Here is an 18369-nt window from a genome sequence, read left to right on the forward strand (position 1 = left end):
AGATCAGAAACTCCTTTTAACCGACATCATCACCGTCCATTCATTATTATTATATTTGACTTCATTAAAGGCAGTCATTCCCCACTGGCTGTTGGTACATTCCTGGAGCATCTGAGCTATTAGATTTTTTTGAACATGTAGACTTTACTCATCCGTATAAAAGTTACAGAGTCTGGATACTACGCTTTTCCCCAGATCATATGTTTAAACTTTTTCTTATTTTGAGACAGGAAGAAAAATACTTCGAAGCGCTTGTTTTTGCACTAAATGTGCTTGCAGAGTTCTTCTGATGCAAGGCATCTAGTACAAATTTGTCATGGTTTTTAGTAAGAAAAGTCAAAGAAATTACACCTAATGGATAACTGGCCTAATACAGTTGTTTGAACTGCAATGGGTTGCTGTAGAGGAGAGGCAGTATACTGGCGTTCCGTATTGCGTGGATGTATGATAGGGCAATAAATTCAGATAGCGTTGAGTACCGTTAGAATTATACGCATGCAGGATAATATTTCCTGGTTTTAGTCCTTCCTGAGTAAAACCTTATAAGACTGTCTTTAGAAAAATATACCTTCATTATATTCTTCTTTCTCATAAAGCAAAAATCTGCAGCAATAATAATGTTACGTTCATAAAGGCAAGATGGTTTCGGAGAGCCAAGACAGTTTTATGTTTGAAGGGATGGAGGAAGGAAAAGAAAGCAACGGCCGGAGGTTTGTGGGACCAGTATCTTTTAATCTCCTCCACACTAACTAATAGATAGTAGAGTATTTTTTTTTTCATTTATTTTAAAGTGTATTTATTGTAAATGCATTTTTCTCCACAGAGTTTAGAAGCTAGTACCTTTCCTCCTCCTTTCACCTCACTGTTGCATGCAGGACTTTAGGCATCGCTGGTTTTGGCATCTTTTTGAAATTAAACGTTCCTGGGTAGAGGACATCGCATGTAATAAAAATAAGATATAAAGCTTTCAATCTGTGATTACGCAAACCTGTTTCAAAATACAAAAATCTATCTTGTGTTGTTCTGGCATGTAAGAAACTTGTCCTATTGGTATAGCGGGTAAAAGTCGTCATCTGTGTGCTTTTTTACAGGGTCTTGGTTAGAAAAACTGACGATCTAGTTGTCAAAGAGGCCAAAGGCATCCAGCTTCCACTGACTTATATAAGATTTATGCGTGCTTAAAACCAATGAAAATCTGTTAGTTTTCAGTTTGATGCAAGTGCAGAATTATTCTAATCTGTCGGCTTGCTGAGCTTCTACGTAGAGCATGAAGTCTGTTGATGCTAGTGAAAAGGCTTTCTGGTGGTTTCAGCATGGCTAACTCTTAAGAGTAATATATTTCATTTCCCATATTCTGAGTAATAAGTATGGAGAACAATCTATTTCAGCTGCAGTTGATCTTCTTTAACAAAGGACTAGTCATATGCCAGAAACCTGACAGCAAAGCCAAAAGCTGCATTTTCCAGTATGCGTACAACAGATATTCCTACAGAAACGTGTTTCGTGTGCAGACAAGTATCTGCAATAAACCAATTAGCGTATGTACATTAGATGTTTTTGCAAAATGCTGTTTGCATGTTTGTATAACAATATGATCTTAAGCTCTACTTTTCTTTCCCTTTATTTTAGCTTAAGGAAAAAAATATTCTCTATGATAAAATATTTATAAACTATGTCAAACACAAGTTAGAATGCTAGACCTAAGGCAAATTCCACGTGAGTTACAGTGCAAGTGCTCCTCATGCTTTTTACGGTCTTTGTTTATGAGTTTGGAGAATCATGTCCCCACAGATTTGCTGAATGGAGAATACTCTTGTGCCTGACTTGACGGGCTTAGCAACCGCTTTGTTCGACTCCCCAGAGAGACTCCTCGGTTGTTCCTGGGACGGCCCCGTACAGATTTATACATCTAACTGAAATGCTAACCAGCAGATTTGTGCAAGGCTGATTGACTCTTTACCATCCCATTTTTGTAAATGTAATCGAATTTGACTTGGGTGCAGTACATCTGTTGCAGTAACGTCTCGCCAGCAGAGGCATTGCTGGCTGCAGCTAGGAGCATCTGTCCTTTCTTGCTGTGAATGAGGGTGTCTCGCTGTTGGGGAAAAAGCTCTGTGTCTTGTTAAGCAAGAGGAAGGTGTCCTGTGTATCTGGGTGTTATTCTGTGGGCTGCTGTCGATTCGCCAAGAGTGGCTAAAGGATTAAGAAGATACGATCCCGTCAACTCGTAATTCGGTGAGGTATGTTATGTGCCCGACGATATGCCAGAGACAGCGGCTGTGTTGCTAGAGTCGTTAGAGTTTTTTCAGTCTCGGGTGTGTGAAAATCTTTACAGTGTGTTTGCACAACTGTCGGTGCTGCTGATGTAGATGTACCTGGGCTGACAATCTGGTGGTGGTAGCACAGGGCTCGCTCCATGCCAACGTCTTGAGAGGCGAATGGGACTTGTCTTTCTAGTTTAAAGCTAGCTCGCGTGTATCTGTAGTCAGAAACACTTCCAGAAATGAAGCTAAACTGAGAGAAAAGTCCTCTTGTTTTGACACTTTGAACTTGTTTACCTATTACTATCATGAAAGGCCACAAAATGTTTTAAAACATTATTGAGATACTGATGTAGGGCAGCTCGTTGCGAAGCTACTAAAGAAGACTGGAGTAACTTCTTAATTTCAGTATTAATATACTAAAATCTTTTATTCATAAACTGAACCAAAGCGATAGGTAGTTGGTATAGTTTTTAACTTTGTTTTCTTGGTTACCACCACGTCCTAAAGTTACATTACGCAATGCCTACTGCTGTCTGCGTTGGTACAGCCTTCAGTAAAAATGACAGATAACACAGCCTACGTTATTGTGAGTTGTTGTTCCTGGTGATCGACAGTATCTATCTATTCCTGTCCACCAAGTGTCACCGCTGTTCGCTTCAAGGTTCATTCTTCATTTGTCTCAACTGGAAAGTAAGAAATGTGCTACCTTAGCAATTTGTGAAGTATCATATATACACCCGGCACTTCTTAATATCTAAGACTAGTAATGCTTTTTAAATGCAGATGTCTCTAGGTCACAGCTGCGGACGGAATACAATGTAGGAGCCAAAACAAGGTTGAAAAAAACCTTTTCATTCCTGTTGCAACTTTTGGTTGCTCACAATAAATCTTGGTGTATTCATTGTTTATGACTCATTGACAAAATCTAGGATGAATTCAATGTGATTTTTGCAGTTAACTTGTAAAAGGGTTGTGATTTCCATTGTGTTGTTTTAGCCCACACAAAACAGTTCAGGATAGTATAAACCATGCATTGTTTGGACAGGAAGAGATCAATAATGATGGCATTCACAAATATTAAATGACTTCCATCTAGGCGTCCTTAATGCAAGTTAAGTATTCTTCCTTTGTCACAGTTAGGTTGAAATTCAATTCTTACTGATGAGACAGAGTGCAAGATGTAATGGAGAACGATGAGGGTAACAAAAAAAATCTCTGATCTAATAAAGAATGAAGTTTTCCTTCCTTCATAGTCTGAGTAATATTCTTAACTCAAAAGTGGGGAAATTGCAATATATAGTTAAAAACACACAGAAGATAGGAGCTACAAGAATACCTAAAAGTTTTATTGTTTTACCGAACGTGACGTTTTGGTTTTCTGTTTTAAAGGTATATGACCGATGGTGGTCTGGGCCTCTACACTCGAAGGCTAAACCGGCTGCCTGATGGCATGGCTGCGGTGCGGGAGACCATGCAGCGTAATACTTCCCTGGGACTCGGAGATGCTGACAGGTAAGGTCTCATCCAGCAAACGTAATGGCACCTTTGATTCGTGCTCTATCTAATGCATTTTGGATCTCTAAGATTAAATAGCTTTGGGAATTCAGATACTGAATACGTGGATATAAGCTTCTCCAGAGTATTTTAGGTTATACGTTCACGGAGGTGTCAGGATAAATGCTGACTTTGTCTTCTGATTGCTTTGCTGAAATCTCACCTGGGTTTTTGTGCACAGGACGCAACACAAGAAAATGTAAAACTTCTGTTTTGAAGCATTTGAAATAAAAAAGACCTAATTCTCTTCTTCCATGGATTCTTCCAAGTCCAGTGATTCAGTCTGAACAGTCAGGGCCAAAGATCAGGAATTAGGGGACTAAAAATCCATAATTTAGGGGAGCGTGATCATAAAGGAAGCCAGGGAGATGGACATTAATGAGACGTATATTTTGTTAGAGTTGAGATTAAAGGGTTAAATACATTTGCTTTAATGGCATCAGCCTATAACTGCTTCTTTACCTTCCAAACCCAAAGCCTGATGAGTGTTACTGTTGACGTAGTAAGTGAACCGTGTCCTTTTTCTTCCATGAGGGGCCCCTAAGTATAAAACATGGATTTTGAGTTAAAAATTTGAACCAATTTCTGAACTAATTTTTTTTTTTATCAATAAGTGTTTCCTGCACGTAATGCAGTTGAGTGTGATATGACTGATGCTTTCTTGATAGTGATGTATGGGGTTACTAAGGATATACAAGTGATGGAGAATCTAGCCTTGTTTTCAAAGAAAGCCATGCTAAATTTGCTGTAGTGGTCTCTTGATATTGGTAAAGAGCAGGATGGTAAATCTCAACAAAAGATCCAAAACCTATTAGAGAATCTCAGCTCAGTTTCAATTACTAAGTCAACATATGCTTGCCAGTTGTAAAATATGCCCGGATTTTTCAGGAGCTCATATCTGTTTCTGAAATTTGCAACTTGAAACCCATCCTGAGCCAACAGCACTTGCTTCTGGTTGACCGTGGGTGAAGGCATTGCCACCTGGTCATGCAACTGAAGACTAATCAGGTATCATCCTCGTCTGTCGCTGTGGCTCCTGAACATTACCACATTAACAGAAGCTATTGTTTACAATATAGAATTGGTCTAATATAAATTATATTATCAAGTAACGGTCAGCCTTCTGGAGAGCTAGCGATGCATTCTTCTTCATTGATTTGCTCCCCAGTCCAATATTTTCTGTGCTTACACCACTTCTTGGCATGTGAGTTATTCTCACATTTTATTTGCTGAGCTCCTTCCCCGAAGATGCCACACATGAGGACCTATTACATACGTTCATCAGGAGAGATTATTTGTCTGTTTAAATATACGTCACTTAGAATGGGATTGTGACACACTGAAATGCAATCCCTAGCTTATGTCAATTGTTTCAGCTTTGAAAAATCATTCTTCCAGTTTGCATGGAGGGGATGGACTTTATACACAATACTCTTCATGACTGGCAATTTAGCAGCAACACGGGATCACAGAAAAATTACCCTTGGTCCCAAAGTTGTTGACATTATTATGTGTTGTTTTGATTTAGTCTTTTCTATTAATAATGCAAGCCTACTGTCGTGGTTTAGGCCCAGCCGGTAGCTGGGTGCCACGCGGCCGCTCACTCACCCCTCCCCCAACGGGATGGAAGAGGAGAAGTCTAACAAAAGGCTTGGGTCGAGATAAGGACAAGGGGAGATCACTCGCTAATTACCGTCAGGAGCAAAACAGACTGAATGTAGAGAGGAGATTCATCTAATTTATTACTAGGCAAAACAGAGTAGAGCAATGAGAAAATACAATCAAGTCTTAAAACACCTCCCCCCACCCCTCCCATCTTCTCGGGCTCAACTTCACTCCCGGCTTCAACCTCCTCCCCCCTCAGCGGCACAAGGGGGCAGGGAATGGGGGTTGCGGTCAGTTCAGCACACATTGTCTCTGCCACTTCTTTGTCCTCAGGGGGAGGACTCCTCTCAACATTCCCCTGCTCCAACATGGAGTCTCTCCCACGGGCTACAGTCCTTCACAAACCGCTCCAGCGTAGTCTCTCCCACAGGGTGCAGACCTTCAGGAGCAGACTGCCCCAGCGTGGGGTCTCTTCCACAGGGTGCAGACCTTCAGGAGCAAACTGCTCCAGCGTTGGGTCCCTCTCACAGGGTCACACGTCCTGCCAGCAAACCTGCCCTGGCGTGGGCTCCCCTCTTCACGGGTCTACCGGTCCGGCCCGGACTTGCTCCAGTGTGGGCTTCCCACGGGCCACAGCCTCCTTCAGGTGCCTCCACCTGCTCCAGCGTGGGGTCCTCCACGGGCTGCAGGTAGAATCTCTACACCCCCTCATCCTTCCTCCATGGGCTGCAGGGGACAGCCTGCTTCACCATGGTTTTCACCACGGGCTGCAGGGGGATCTCTGCTCTGGTGTCTGGAGCACCTCCTCCCCCTCCTTCCTCACTGACCTTAGTGTCTGCAGAGTTTCTTACATCTTCTCGCTCCTCTCTCTGGTTGCAAAAACTTTCTTTAACTCCTTTGTTTTCCTTCTTAAATATGTTATCACAGAGGCGCTGATTGGCTTGGCCTTGGCCAGGGGCGGATCCATCTTGGAGCCGGCTGGCATTGGCTCTGTCAGACACAGGGGAAGCTTCTAGCAGCTTCTCACAGAAGCCACTCCTGTAGCCCCTCCCGCTACCAAAACCTTGCCACACAAAACCCAACACACCTACCCACCTTATGCAGGAGATCAGTTTTCTGACGATAGGGCAGTGAGTTAAAAATAGCTCCTCTCTGGTTGCTGGGTGATCGTGAAGTGCAGTTTAAATAAAAAAAAAAAAATAATCTTGGTTTGAGCAGCAGTTTTCCAGGGTGAGAATTGGCATAAGGAAAAGGAGTTGAATGAAATGGTGCAGTAATGAATCGCTTTCTTGGTTCTGTGAACGGAGGCAAGCAGGAGTTCTGCTTTATCAGTACACCTAGAAAACCTATGAAGATTAAATTTAACTTGTTCAAAGCCGATGTTAATTGAATGCATGGGAGAAGGAGTGTGAAAGGCTATGAACCTTTGAGTATCGGGTTAATCATTAAAAAGTTATTAGAGGAATTTTTGCAATTTGCTTACTTGTTTGGTTTCTTGTGTTATTAATTGTAGAAGTTTTGTTGTGAAGCTTTTACTCGTTGGCGCTGGTAACAGAAAGCGCAGACCTTAGAAGGTACATTTTCCCCTGCAGCAGGGAAATCCAAACAAGGCAATTTAATTTAATGCTTGAGTGCAAGGTTAATGGAATCATTGCACAACACAGCTGAGCTTATTTATTCACTTCAAGACAATTTGTGTTTGCATAGAACAAAGGCATTTTTAATGAAAAAAAATGCCTTTTTATTTAGTTTGTGATTATTTTTTTTAAAGGTTGCAAATTAGCCATCTCTGGTTTTGTCTGTTCTGTGTACGTGGACTCGGTGTGTACCATCTGGTTATTTAAGTTGATTTCACATTGTCAGGCGCAGCTGCTTGATCTGAGACTTAATTCTGCCCTTTAATGTACGTAACTTGCGTTTATGAATACGTATAGATAAGAGGGAGGATATTTGAAACTTAGATTTGAGTAAATCTTTCTGTAATTGCTTACTTGTATAACCTATTATTTAGATAAGTTAATTCAGACTTGTGCTGACTTATCGTATCCTTGTGAATAGGATAGAAGACTGTATTAATGAACGTGAGCTTGTCAAGAGTAACTTTAATGTTGTCATTAGGGAAATGTCTATATGACTTCTTTAAAAATCCGCAGTGATGAAGTGCATAAATAACTACTTCCAAGCACGATTGACTTGGATCGTTTCACTTGTACAATTTAATTTGAGGTTGTGTGAATTACACATATTTGCATGAGAGTATAAGGCATAAAAGGGTCTTCCCAGCGTCTCACTGTAAGGACCTGTCTCATCAGAGAGCACGTTGCGTTGTCTTTCTACTTCCATCAGCTACAGCATTGGTGGGCTGTAGGTACAGCGTAGCTCAGGTATTGAGCATGGGTGGGATTGAGTGTTTCTGTGTCATGGTTCAGATCGATGATGACTACAGCGACAATCTTGGCACGCTCTTGTCGCTCTGCACTTAAAACAAGAGCGTGTTCAGTTTAAAGTCTCAGAAGGACTTGTGACTGAAGCTGGCTCCTGGCAGTCAGTAGCATCTCAGTAGCATTTCCTGCTTTTGGCAAGATTTTTGGATAATCCCAGAGGAGAATGTGGAACCAGGAGAGGAGATGGACAGGAAGAAAGAATTGGAAGTGAAGCAGAAACCGAGCAGAAAGCCAGAGGATGTTCCATGCAGAGCACAGACATATCACTATTAATAAGAACGTCATTGAGATTATTTCAGATGCTATGTTTCATAGTAATTTCTACAAATGGTAGAAAGATTACGGTTTTCAAAAATAGCTGAAGAGTAGTATTTTGTTGTTGTTTTGCATTTTATAAAAACAGATTAAGGTTAAATGTCTCTTGGCTCAGGTAGTAGACAACACTCCACATTGATTCGTGGAGTAAAACCCTTTGACTGGGAGTATGTTTAAGTTCACTAACTGCAATTTAATTTCTGGAATCCTGTTACAGTGATGAGATTACTAAAAAGATGGGTTAGTGTTCAGTGCTGGAGGGAGGTTGTTGGACTGCCTTCATGACCATGGGAACCTGGATTGCACTTCAGAAGAGCTGAAAAGCAAGTTGAAGCAAGTCGTCAAGTTGGGGGGCAGTACTGGCCCGTTCTGAAAAGCGGGGAGAGAAGATGACACTGCTTTTGGAAAGAGGCAAATTCCAATGAAAGCAGAATTACAGACATGGTTTGATGGGTATCGCACAAGAAGCTGCATCACATTTTCTTCTTTTTAGGTGCTACTTTATTGTAGACAATGGGAAAATGCTACGATATTTGAAAGAAGAAAAAGGAAATTTTTGTTAAGATACACTTTATATAGTTTTATAGTAGGATAAGGCAGCTTTAAGTCTTAAGCGTGGGGTTTTTTTCAGTTTTTCCTCTTAACTGAGCCAGTGCAGCTAAAATTAAATGGAGGTGTCTGCAAGTCCTAGCTTTGCAGATGAGGAGTTAGGTCCTTAATTCACAGAGAATATCTGTTAGGAATACTCATCCCGTTACTACCTATCTCATCATAGCTTTGCTACTCTAGCAATGGTAGCATGGCGCATTAGAAAAGGGGAAAAACAGGGAAAGTGTGTCTGAAATAGCCATATAGACTGGATAGACTTTGTTCTAAAATGTTAAAACATGACTGGGTTATATCTCAAACTTCAGGCGGACCCAACTATTGTAAAAATACGTAGCAATAGATATTCCTGCATTGTAATGGCAGTGGAATTCCCATCATCTCCTTCCTCCACAGCATCTCCTGCTCCTGCAATGCTCCCTCAGGAGTGTTGACATAAGTGTTTGTGGAGTTTCACAGTACATGAACTTGCAGGGAGATCCATCTGGGTATATTATGTGAATGGGTTTGTGAAGGGAGGATGTCCTTTCTGTCAGGAGGAGTAACTATATCCGTTGAAGTCATCTACAGAGCTCAGGAGATCTCAGCTCAGAAAGATGCTGCCAAGCTGTTAGCACTCTGCCGGGAAGATTGCTTGCAATCAGTTCACAGTTCCTTCACTTCCAAAAAGCCCTGGCAATTGTACTTGCATTCAGTTGTTATGATTAAAATAATTTATAAATTCTGGGTTTTCCATTTTTTTCTTTGCTAGGACAGTGGAACACCCCTATATAAGGATCCGAGATACTAAATAAGCTCAGTTTTCTAGAAAATAATTTCAAAGTCTCTAAATTGTTTTGAAATAAAATAGGTCAAGAAGTAAGTAAAGTTCCAACACCTGAGCATTCATTGCTCACTGTATCTGTGCTCTGAGTCACCGCAATTTGTAAAGAGATGCCCGTGTACAGTTGCTTAACAGCAAAGTCACAGGACTGGTGAGATTATTCATGCCTAACAGATGATCTACTCTGCTTGACCATCTGTTTGGATTTTATCACTAAGAAAAAAAATACTACTGTTTCCAAAGATGCAAGTCGCACCTTGGTACCTATAGATACCCATCTCTCTGTCTTTGAAAGATCCCACGTTTATCTTGAAAACTGACTCTCAGAAACAGGGAAATTCACATTGCAAAGATTCTTTGAAGTTTATGGCCTTGGGATCTGCTGATTAAAATCACAATACCATATACTTTTATTTCCCAAGGAATCTTTTTACAAGCTATAATCCAAAGTGGTTTTAGGTTACATAAAGTAATTGCGAAGTTAAGCAACAAACAGTAGTTGAAAGCAAAGGTAGAGTAGCTGTACCCGAGGGCTGAAATTAGCAGTACCAAACAGGAGAGGAAAAAAAAAAAAAAAGGCATTCTACTTTCAAATGCGGCAAGGTCAGTCAAGGGAAGCAATGTCTTTTGGCAGATCTGTTTCGGTGGGCTAAAGATGACAAACTTCTGGGCACGTAAGCTTTTCTTCGGGTCTGAAACAGAAACAAGAATTTTCATTACTAAATACAAGTTGAAGAAAAGTTGCTCTAAATTTACGTGGATGTAGTAGAAGTTTAGACTAACTCTTAAAGACAGACAGTGCCTAAGAAGCAGAAGAAGATTTAGCGAGGAAAGGCACAATGTGCTGTTGGTGTGCTGCAGGAGAGAGAGATACAGATGATTTATCCCCTGTGTAACACGGAGGGGTTAACTCAGGAGAGGCAGCAAATGATTACAGGCTGTAAAGGCTGTCTCTTTATTGAATCTATGGTTTTTAATATCCACCAGAGTTGTTATTTTAATACTCTGGTTTATTCTTTGAAGATGCTTTATAGAACTCCCTTGAGGATGAGAAGGAAGAGGTCAGAGATGAAGTGGCTGTGTGAGAATTGCCCCCCTTGGGGTAACCAGGTTCTTCTCAGCTTTGTGGCATGTGAATTCCTTCAGTGGGCACAGTAATATTGTGCTTCGGTGTTGGTTTTTTTTTCTTTTTGGGGGTACGTGTGGTACGCTGAATGAAGTATGCTACATTCGGGGAAGTACTTACGTAGGATTTGGTGATAGTGTCTGTTCTGTTTAGAGAGTCATGATGGCGTGGAGATAGATTGGAAAGTTTTGTTGGTTTCTCAGGCTTGGTCTAATTTTACTCTTTGTGTGATAGTCGGCAAAGCATTTGCTTCCAACAGTCACCTTAGTGTGGTTGGGGACTGTTTGAAGGCTAGAAAGTTCTGAGGAGAGGACAGCTTAAAGAAGTAGATAATTTTTCAACAGAGGTTGTATTTGTTTTAAAATGTCTATCCAGGTTTTAGATTATCACATGATGTAGCAATAGCGGGTGTATGGTTGACGTGGAGGGGGTTGGTACTTGAAGCAATTTTGTGCCTATTGACTTTTTGTAAAAATGCAAGTTGTTTTTCTTAGGGGAGAGTCCTTTTTCCATGTATCCATGGCCAATAAAAAAAAAGAGTAGATTTTACTGCAATTAGGATGTTTGTGCATCCAAGAAGCCAAGAATTATCCTATTCTTCTCTTTTAACTCATACCTGGTTTAGTAGCTCTGCAGGCTGACAACGCAGTTGAGAGCAGGTCTTCACCTTTTTCAAGAATTTTTTCCAATGAGGAGGTACAGTTCTGCCACTCAACTCTAAAAACAAACCAAGCAAATAAAACACCCCGCAATTGCAAGCTGTTCCCTCCAAAATTAGTAGCTTAGGCAATCTTTACATGCTTGACTGTCACTATGGTTTTAAAACCCTTCTTCAGAATTGCTTTTTTGCTTAGATTTAAACACTGAAGAGATAGCCTGGATCTAGGCTTTAGGAACTACATTTTGTGATGAAACTTTTTTTCTTCATGCCATGCCCCCCGCTTTTATTACTGCGATTCTGATTCTGCACTCCTTTTTATTTTAGGAGGTGTTTCCACCTCTGCTGTAGCATCTAATTAGAATGCTTAAGTCTGGAGCTGAAGTTCATTACAAAGCTAATGACAGGTGCCTTAAGGGAGCAACTCATCGCAGTTAAGTTAGGACTTTCTTTTTTGCTGATACATTCCACTGTGGACAGTTTGTCTCTTCCCCTGGAAGGCTGCTGTGTACAGGTGAAGGGACCTCGCCTTTTGCAGAAATGTGGGTACTGATTCTGCAGAAATAGGACGAAAACTGCCTAATTTAAGCAGCTGTATAATTTGCATCTAGGGATGGCAAAGTCATGATCCCACACCACTGGAACTAGATTTTCCTGAAGTGACGTTACATTTCCTTTTGTACGTACCCACTTTATGTGCGTAACCATAAAGTTGATCTAATTGCTGATTGGGAAGCTCTTCTGAAACCCCCAATATTTCTGGTTCCTTTGCCAGAGATTAGCACTGTCTTTTCTGTTGTATGAAGCGGCTTTTAAAACACTTTAGGCATGTGGGAAATTAAGCTTGTATTCCAAGGGTAAACAAGATTGTAGATACAAAGACTATTTTGAACTGTATCAGGGTCTTTGTGCTTTGCATGACAAACCGAAGAATGTGAAATGCTTGCTGACATAGTGCAGACTTTGTTATTTGGTTTTCCATGTCGAATGGCAAGAGAGTCAACATAGTCTCACAACTGACCTACACCACTAACCTCTGAGTTTGGGATTTGGAGATTGAATAGATAAAACTAATAGCAGACAGCTGTCAAACTCCAAAAGAAAGATCCCAGTTTTGGGCTGTTTGGTGAGCGTGGAAGCTCATTGTGGCCGTAAAGCACATTTCAAGACAGATTATTTTTTTCAAATATTGTGTGCATTACTAAATGTCTCGTTACCCCAAAACCTAAAGATTCTACCTTTGGTCTTTATTTGCCCTTCTTAGATATTTTGTTGGGGCTTTGGAGTTGTCCGTAATTGTATGTTTCATTAGAATTTTTCTTTAGTGTTTTTTGCTTCTGTTCTATGGCTATGTATATATATTCTTTTGTGATGATAGTAATATTCGATTAGTATTAGCTTACATGTTAATAGAAATATTAATGTTAGTAGCCAGGACCTAAGCTTTCTGTTCAGTGGCTGAATGTTTCCTGTAATTGTATTGTTTGGAAAATGATATTGAAATTCCGAGTCCAAGTGTAAGATGCACGTATCTTACAGCATGCTCTTCTGAGCTTTGGGGTTTTTTGTTTGGTTTTGGTTTTTTTCTTTACTCTGTTGATTATGTTTATTGACTATTCAGTCATTTATTCCCAGTCCTGTCCCCTCCAGTGAAGAGCTTTCAAACATGGTGTGGGGACACCCTCTGTGTCATCAGTGAGAAGCCTCCAAGGAACTCAGGATCTCCAGGTGCTTTGAAGGATCCATTGCCTGTAGAGGGAAATGAGACTCCTAATTTGGACAGCTAACTAATGTTTGAAGTTGGGTGGTACTCATAGCCCTGTATATCCAACACACATCTGCAGCGTAGCGGGAGAAGCTGTTAAAGTATCCACAAGTTTGAACTCGTATTTAAAATGCTGCGTGTTTCATAGGCGGTCATCTCCTTCAGCTGTCCTGAATGGCAGCTCCTGTGTTAGAACGTAACAAAGTACCAGAGATACGTTTGGGCCGACTGGTGTCAAAAGAAAGGTGAGTGTCCCCAAGCTAGCGTTTGCGGAGGCAGAAGATCCGTTCAGATAAAACGAAGGTTCGCTCCCTATTGCCATGGCACTTGAGGAGGAGGTGCGCTCTCTTCCCTCCTCTCGCAGACCTTATCTACCAGCTATAACTGGGTTGTCATAAAGAAGGGAAACTCTCATTTCCCGTGTGTGCCTGCATGGATAGAAGTGCAGGAATTGGGGCCTATGGAGCATGTAGAATGAGTGTCTGTCCCCACTGGAAGGACTTCCCAGCTCTGGAGAGCAGCTCTGCTGCATTTTGCAGTGGCAGGACAAAAGTGCGTAACTATATTTTCGCTGTCCTGGGATTTTGGAGCTACTACATTTACATCAGGCCATTCCTTGGTGTCACGATAACTTCCACAGGGGCCAACAAGCTATTCCATATTGGGGATCCGTACCCTTCTTATCTGTAAACCCTGTTCTGCTCTTCTCCATTCCTCAGCTTCCTCATGGTACAGGGATTTTCCAGCAGTATGATAAGGTGACTTTGTGACCTTCTTATGACAGCTCGTAGGATTCACAGAGAGGTTGAGACTCCGCAGAACAAGTAGTCACTTTGCTCCTGATCTTCCTGAGTTGAGCCCCAACATCCCGAGGCTTAAACATCCCAGTGTTAACGCAGCTGCATGGGGCTTAAAAATGCTCTGCTATTATACAAACAGGCATTAAGTCTTTCACGTGATGGTCTGATGTTGCTGAAGTATATACAGTTAAATATACATTTGGCCAGGATAAATAATTATATACTCTACAGCAGAAACACTTGGAGCTACATTGTGCTGTTACAGCAGTATTATGAGAATGCGTGTAATTTGTTTTTATTAGTTAAAGTTTTTGATATTCTCACTAAAAATAAAACATCTAATTTTATTAACAGTGATTGCTGCAATTTGAGACTAATTAATTTGACGTAAGTGGCATTGGAACAGTGCAAAACCTGTGTGCAGTGTTAGCACAGGGAGCCCGAGTAACTACCACGTTGCTGGAGGCGATGTTTATGTGTGTCCAGGTATATATGGTCAATAAGTAGCCAGAGGATCAGCACTAAACATTGGAAGTCTGATTAGTGCCTGAGCAAAGTCCAAGGGCTGAGGTCGGCTCTTTTTAACTATACGATTATTTTTTTTGTTGTTGTTTCTTAACTGACAAAGGCTCAGCTCAGCAGGTCCTGTGGAGTTACCATGCGCTCTCATCAGCCTCAAGTAATATTTTTATCTTTTTAATCTAATTTTAACTTTAAAGTTTATCTTCTCTGATTATGTTGTTAGCTTAAGTTAATTTTCATATATATCAACTAATTCATTCATTTCAGTTTGAGGGAAATGAGCAAACCACCTTGAGTGTTCAAAAAGGTTTTATTCCCTCTTTCATGTTTATTGTCAAGATTGATTTATTCTTGTTGTGAAACTTGCAGCTAGAAATACTCTTCGTAACATGACTTAATGCCTGAAACATCTCTTTGAAACTACTGATGTTATTTGATACTATCAAATAATATGTGCATGCATAGTTTTATGTTTCATTTGCATTTTTATGGAAAGATTTCATTTTTATTTTCAGAGATGACTAAAATATAATGTTGCATTTGCAAAACTGGCACTGTTTTGAATGCAGAAAGGAACAACAGATTATTGTCAGGAACGAGCTAGAAATGTATTTGTAGGCAACTGTGTATCTCTATGGAAAGAGAGGAGAGGAAAAGGAGAAGGAAGAATCACCAACATGAGCCTCTGGGAAAGAGAGATGAGTATCTCGTGCCAACTGAAGTTCACAGAGGTTATGTTCATTTAGGAGAGCATTACACTCCACTTAATCCGTATTTTGGGACCGTGGGGATTCTCTAACTACTCCTAGATAAAGAATTTATCTATCTGTTTGTGCTTTGAGAGCATTTCTGAACCAAAGGACTCATGAGATGGATCGGGTGCTGGCAAGAAATCTGTGTTTATACTTATCCGATGTCTTAAATGTGCATGCAAAAGACAGACACAAATTTTCTGAAATAAGATTGTGATTTCAAGCTGAAGGCAGGATACGAGTTCTGTGCTCTAATTACTATTGAAATTCTTTGTTGGCGTCTAATGATAACCACTAAGCCATTTTTTTGTTAATATAGATTAAAAGCAAGTATGCCATATGGCAACATGAAGTGTTTGTCATTGCTTTTGGTCAAAGCATGCTGGTGGTTTGGCCACCAACAGCCGGAAGGTAGAAACAGAGGTGTCTTCCACACTGTGGCTTAGAGTTTGGGTCTCTTTCTGCAATAGCTTCTGACCATGTCTCGATTTAGTGACAGTCTGCTTCTCTCATGGTTTTATGGGCTGACCTTACGCTAGCTGTAATGAGCTAAACATGTGACTAATAATCATTCTTTCCTGTGAGTCATACCATATGTTTTCCCTCTCTCCACCACCACAATTCCAGTCATACTTGACCCAGATATTTTTCCTTTCCTACATCATCCCCTCTATGCTACCAAATGGTTTTCTCTTGCAGCCATTTCTCTCTTTCCAAGCAATGCATTGTGCTTTCATTGGCGGGGTGGGATTTCTTTGTGCCTACCTTTGTCCTCAATGAATTTCTGAAACCCAACTTTGTCCACGAAACGTGTTTGAATCTTAAAGTCACTGCACGCTTTGGATATGTTCTCTTATTTAATGACATCAGTCTCTGATTTCCCTTTTAGATTTTAACACTGTTGGAACGACAGAGCTTGCAATACATGGTGATGTGGTGAAGTTTATTATGGCAATGTATATGTTATCGAATCATTTAGGAACAAGGGATTATTTTAGAAAGAAAAAAAATGAGAGCCAAAGGTAACTTACAACTTGGCTAAGCAAGGCTGGGTGAGATCATGGGAGGAAAACAAAACTTTATTTGGACATTTTCAGGAATAGGAGTGAATTGGAGCTATGACTTAAGTAGAATGGATGAACATAGAGTGATTCTAAGGAAAACTTCTCTGCACTTACTGACTCGTAAACTAGTCTCTGGGAAGTCTGTCCTTTGGGGCTTTTAGAAATCTGTACGAACCAAAGCACCATCACACGTTCGAGGGACAGTGGTGTGAATAACCAAAGAAGGGTTTTCCAGATGAATCTTTATCTCATTATTAATACTGAAGGCAAGGGCTTTCCTTGTAGTTTAATCTAACTAGTAATCTGTTTGGGTTTTTTCTTTTTTTGTGTGTGATTTTTATCCTTTCATCCTATCATCCCTTGTGCAGTTCACTTCATGAAAGTCTCTAAACAAAGATATCCAGTGACCACTCCTTAATTCTAGAGGAATTCACAGAACTAGAGCTGTCTTTATCAGTAGTAGTTTATGTTAAGTCTCTGATAGCAAAGTGAGACACCATTTCACAGCTCAGCCTTAACAAGATGGCCCCATTCTGCTCATGTTGAAATAGGACAGATTGATGAAAGACTGCTTTAAAATTATTTTCATTTCATTATTGCACTGGGATAAAACAGAAAATAAGGGTTCTTGGTTTGTTTTTTTTTCCATAGGCAGAGTAGTGATGCAGTGATTAAGGTCGTAATGTATAAAAAGCCAAGTTGAGGTCTCTGCTGTGCCTGACGGGAGCAGGGATCCCAGGGTTGGCCTCCTCTATTTAGGTTGTTTCTGTAAGAATATTTCTCTCTGTCTCTCCTGGCAAATTATTTGCTGGAAATAATATCAACACAAGATACTGAAAGGTGTTAATTGGACTCTTGGCTATTGTGGAGCTATCACGCCACAGAAGTGGGATGGAAAAAATTAAGATTGAAGTCCTTGAACTCCCACATCTCCCCTGGATGATTATCAACAAAAATTAACAAAGGGTCCAAGGGAGTCATCTTAGTGTTGTGAAGAGTTACATTTTTTAATAAACCAGCAGGATATTTAATGATATTTAATAAAAAAATTCCAAACCATCTCTACAACATGACTGTAGCAGTAGCAGAACTGGCAGTTTGAGAGTTTTATGTAAAGCTTGCCAAAGTAGAAGGGGGTAAGAGAGTGCCTTAAAACTTAACAAAATGAATTTCCGACTGAATTCCAATTACTGCTTCTAAGCTGCTTTTGTGTCACCGCTGTGGCGTAAAGGTGTTGTGTTTGGTTAGAAGGTAGGCCTACAAAGTTCTCAGGATCTCAAAGAAATAACGAGTGGTAGGGAACAATTTGAGCCTATGGATGTATTGCATATGGAAAATTGCGTTAACGGAAAATTGAAGTTGTGCCTAGTCCACCTGCTGTGACAAGCAGACAAGGGTTACCCAAGAAACAGCCATCATCGTGGTAGAGCAGTGATCTATCTCTGCAGCAGATCTGTCTCCTGCAGTCAAATAGGAATCATAAAAAGGTGGTGGTGGTGGGAAAGCATCCCATCATAGAATGATTTGGGTTGGAAGGGACCTTAAAGCCCATCTAGTTCCAACCCCCCTGCCATGGGCAGGGACACCCTCCACTAGCCCAGGTTGCCCAAAGCCCCATCCAACCTGGCCTTGAATGGATATATCAAAATCTATATTTACAGGCAATTTCAGTTCTGATATTTCCCTTCCAATTTGTCCCACACCAATTTTTTCCTTCTTTGGGCCCACTTGAGGCTTCTTGTCCCTGTTCTGTTGCTTCTGTGCAGCAGGTCCCAGCCTTCAACTTCAGAGTTTCCGTCTAAATTTGTTTTCCCTTTACTATTTTTTTCCACTTATTCTCCCCATACAGTCTCAGATTCACCTCTAGACTTATTGTCCTTGTTCTCCAGGGCCCTCCAGAATCAAATAAAAAAGAAATTTATATTGCAAGACAAGGTTTCTCAGGGACGATCGATATAACTTAATAGTAAAATCATGTATCTTTTCTAATGATAACCAGAAATTGTTGTGCTATTTTTAACTGAGCCCAAAGTCTATCCTTAGGTTGGCATGCAGTTTGGAAAACCTCAGG

General features: G+C 40.6%; 1 protein-coding gene across 9 annotated transcripts in view; it reads left to right on the forward strand.

The window, feature by feature from the left end:
* Positions 1–18369, forward strand: part of NAV2 (neuron navigator 2) — a 408453-nt gene that overhangs the window by 315315 nt on the left and 74769 nt on the right. For all 9 annotated transcript variants that reach the window (XM_054826434.1, XM_054826435.1, XM_054826436.1 and 6 more), the window contains one exon: positions 3654–3776. In XM_054826434.1, coding sequence (XP_054682409.1) covers positions 3654–3776 — 123 coding nt within the window. The remainder of the gene's footprint in view (positions 1–3653; positions 3777–18369) is intronic.

Source organism: Grus americana, chromosome 5, assembly GCF_028858705.1.
Source record: "Grus americana isolate bGruAme1 chromosome 5, bGruAme1.mat, whole genome shotgun sequence".
In the NCBI taxonomy this organism is placed as follows: domain Eukaryota; kingdom Metazoa; phylum Chordata; class Aves; order Gruiformes; family Gruidae; genus Grus; species Grus americana.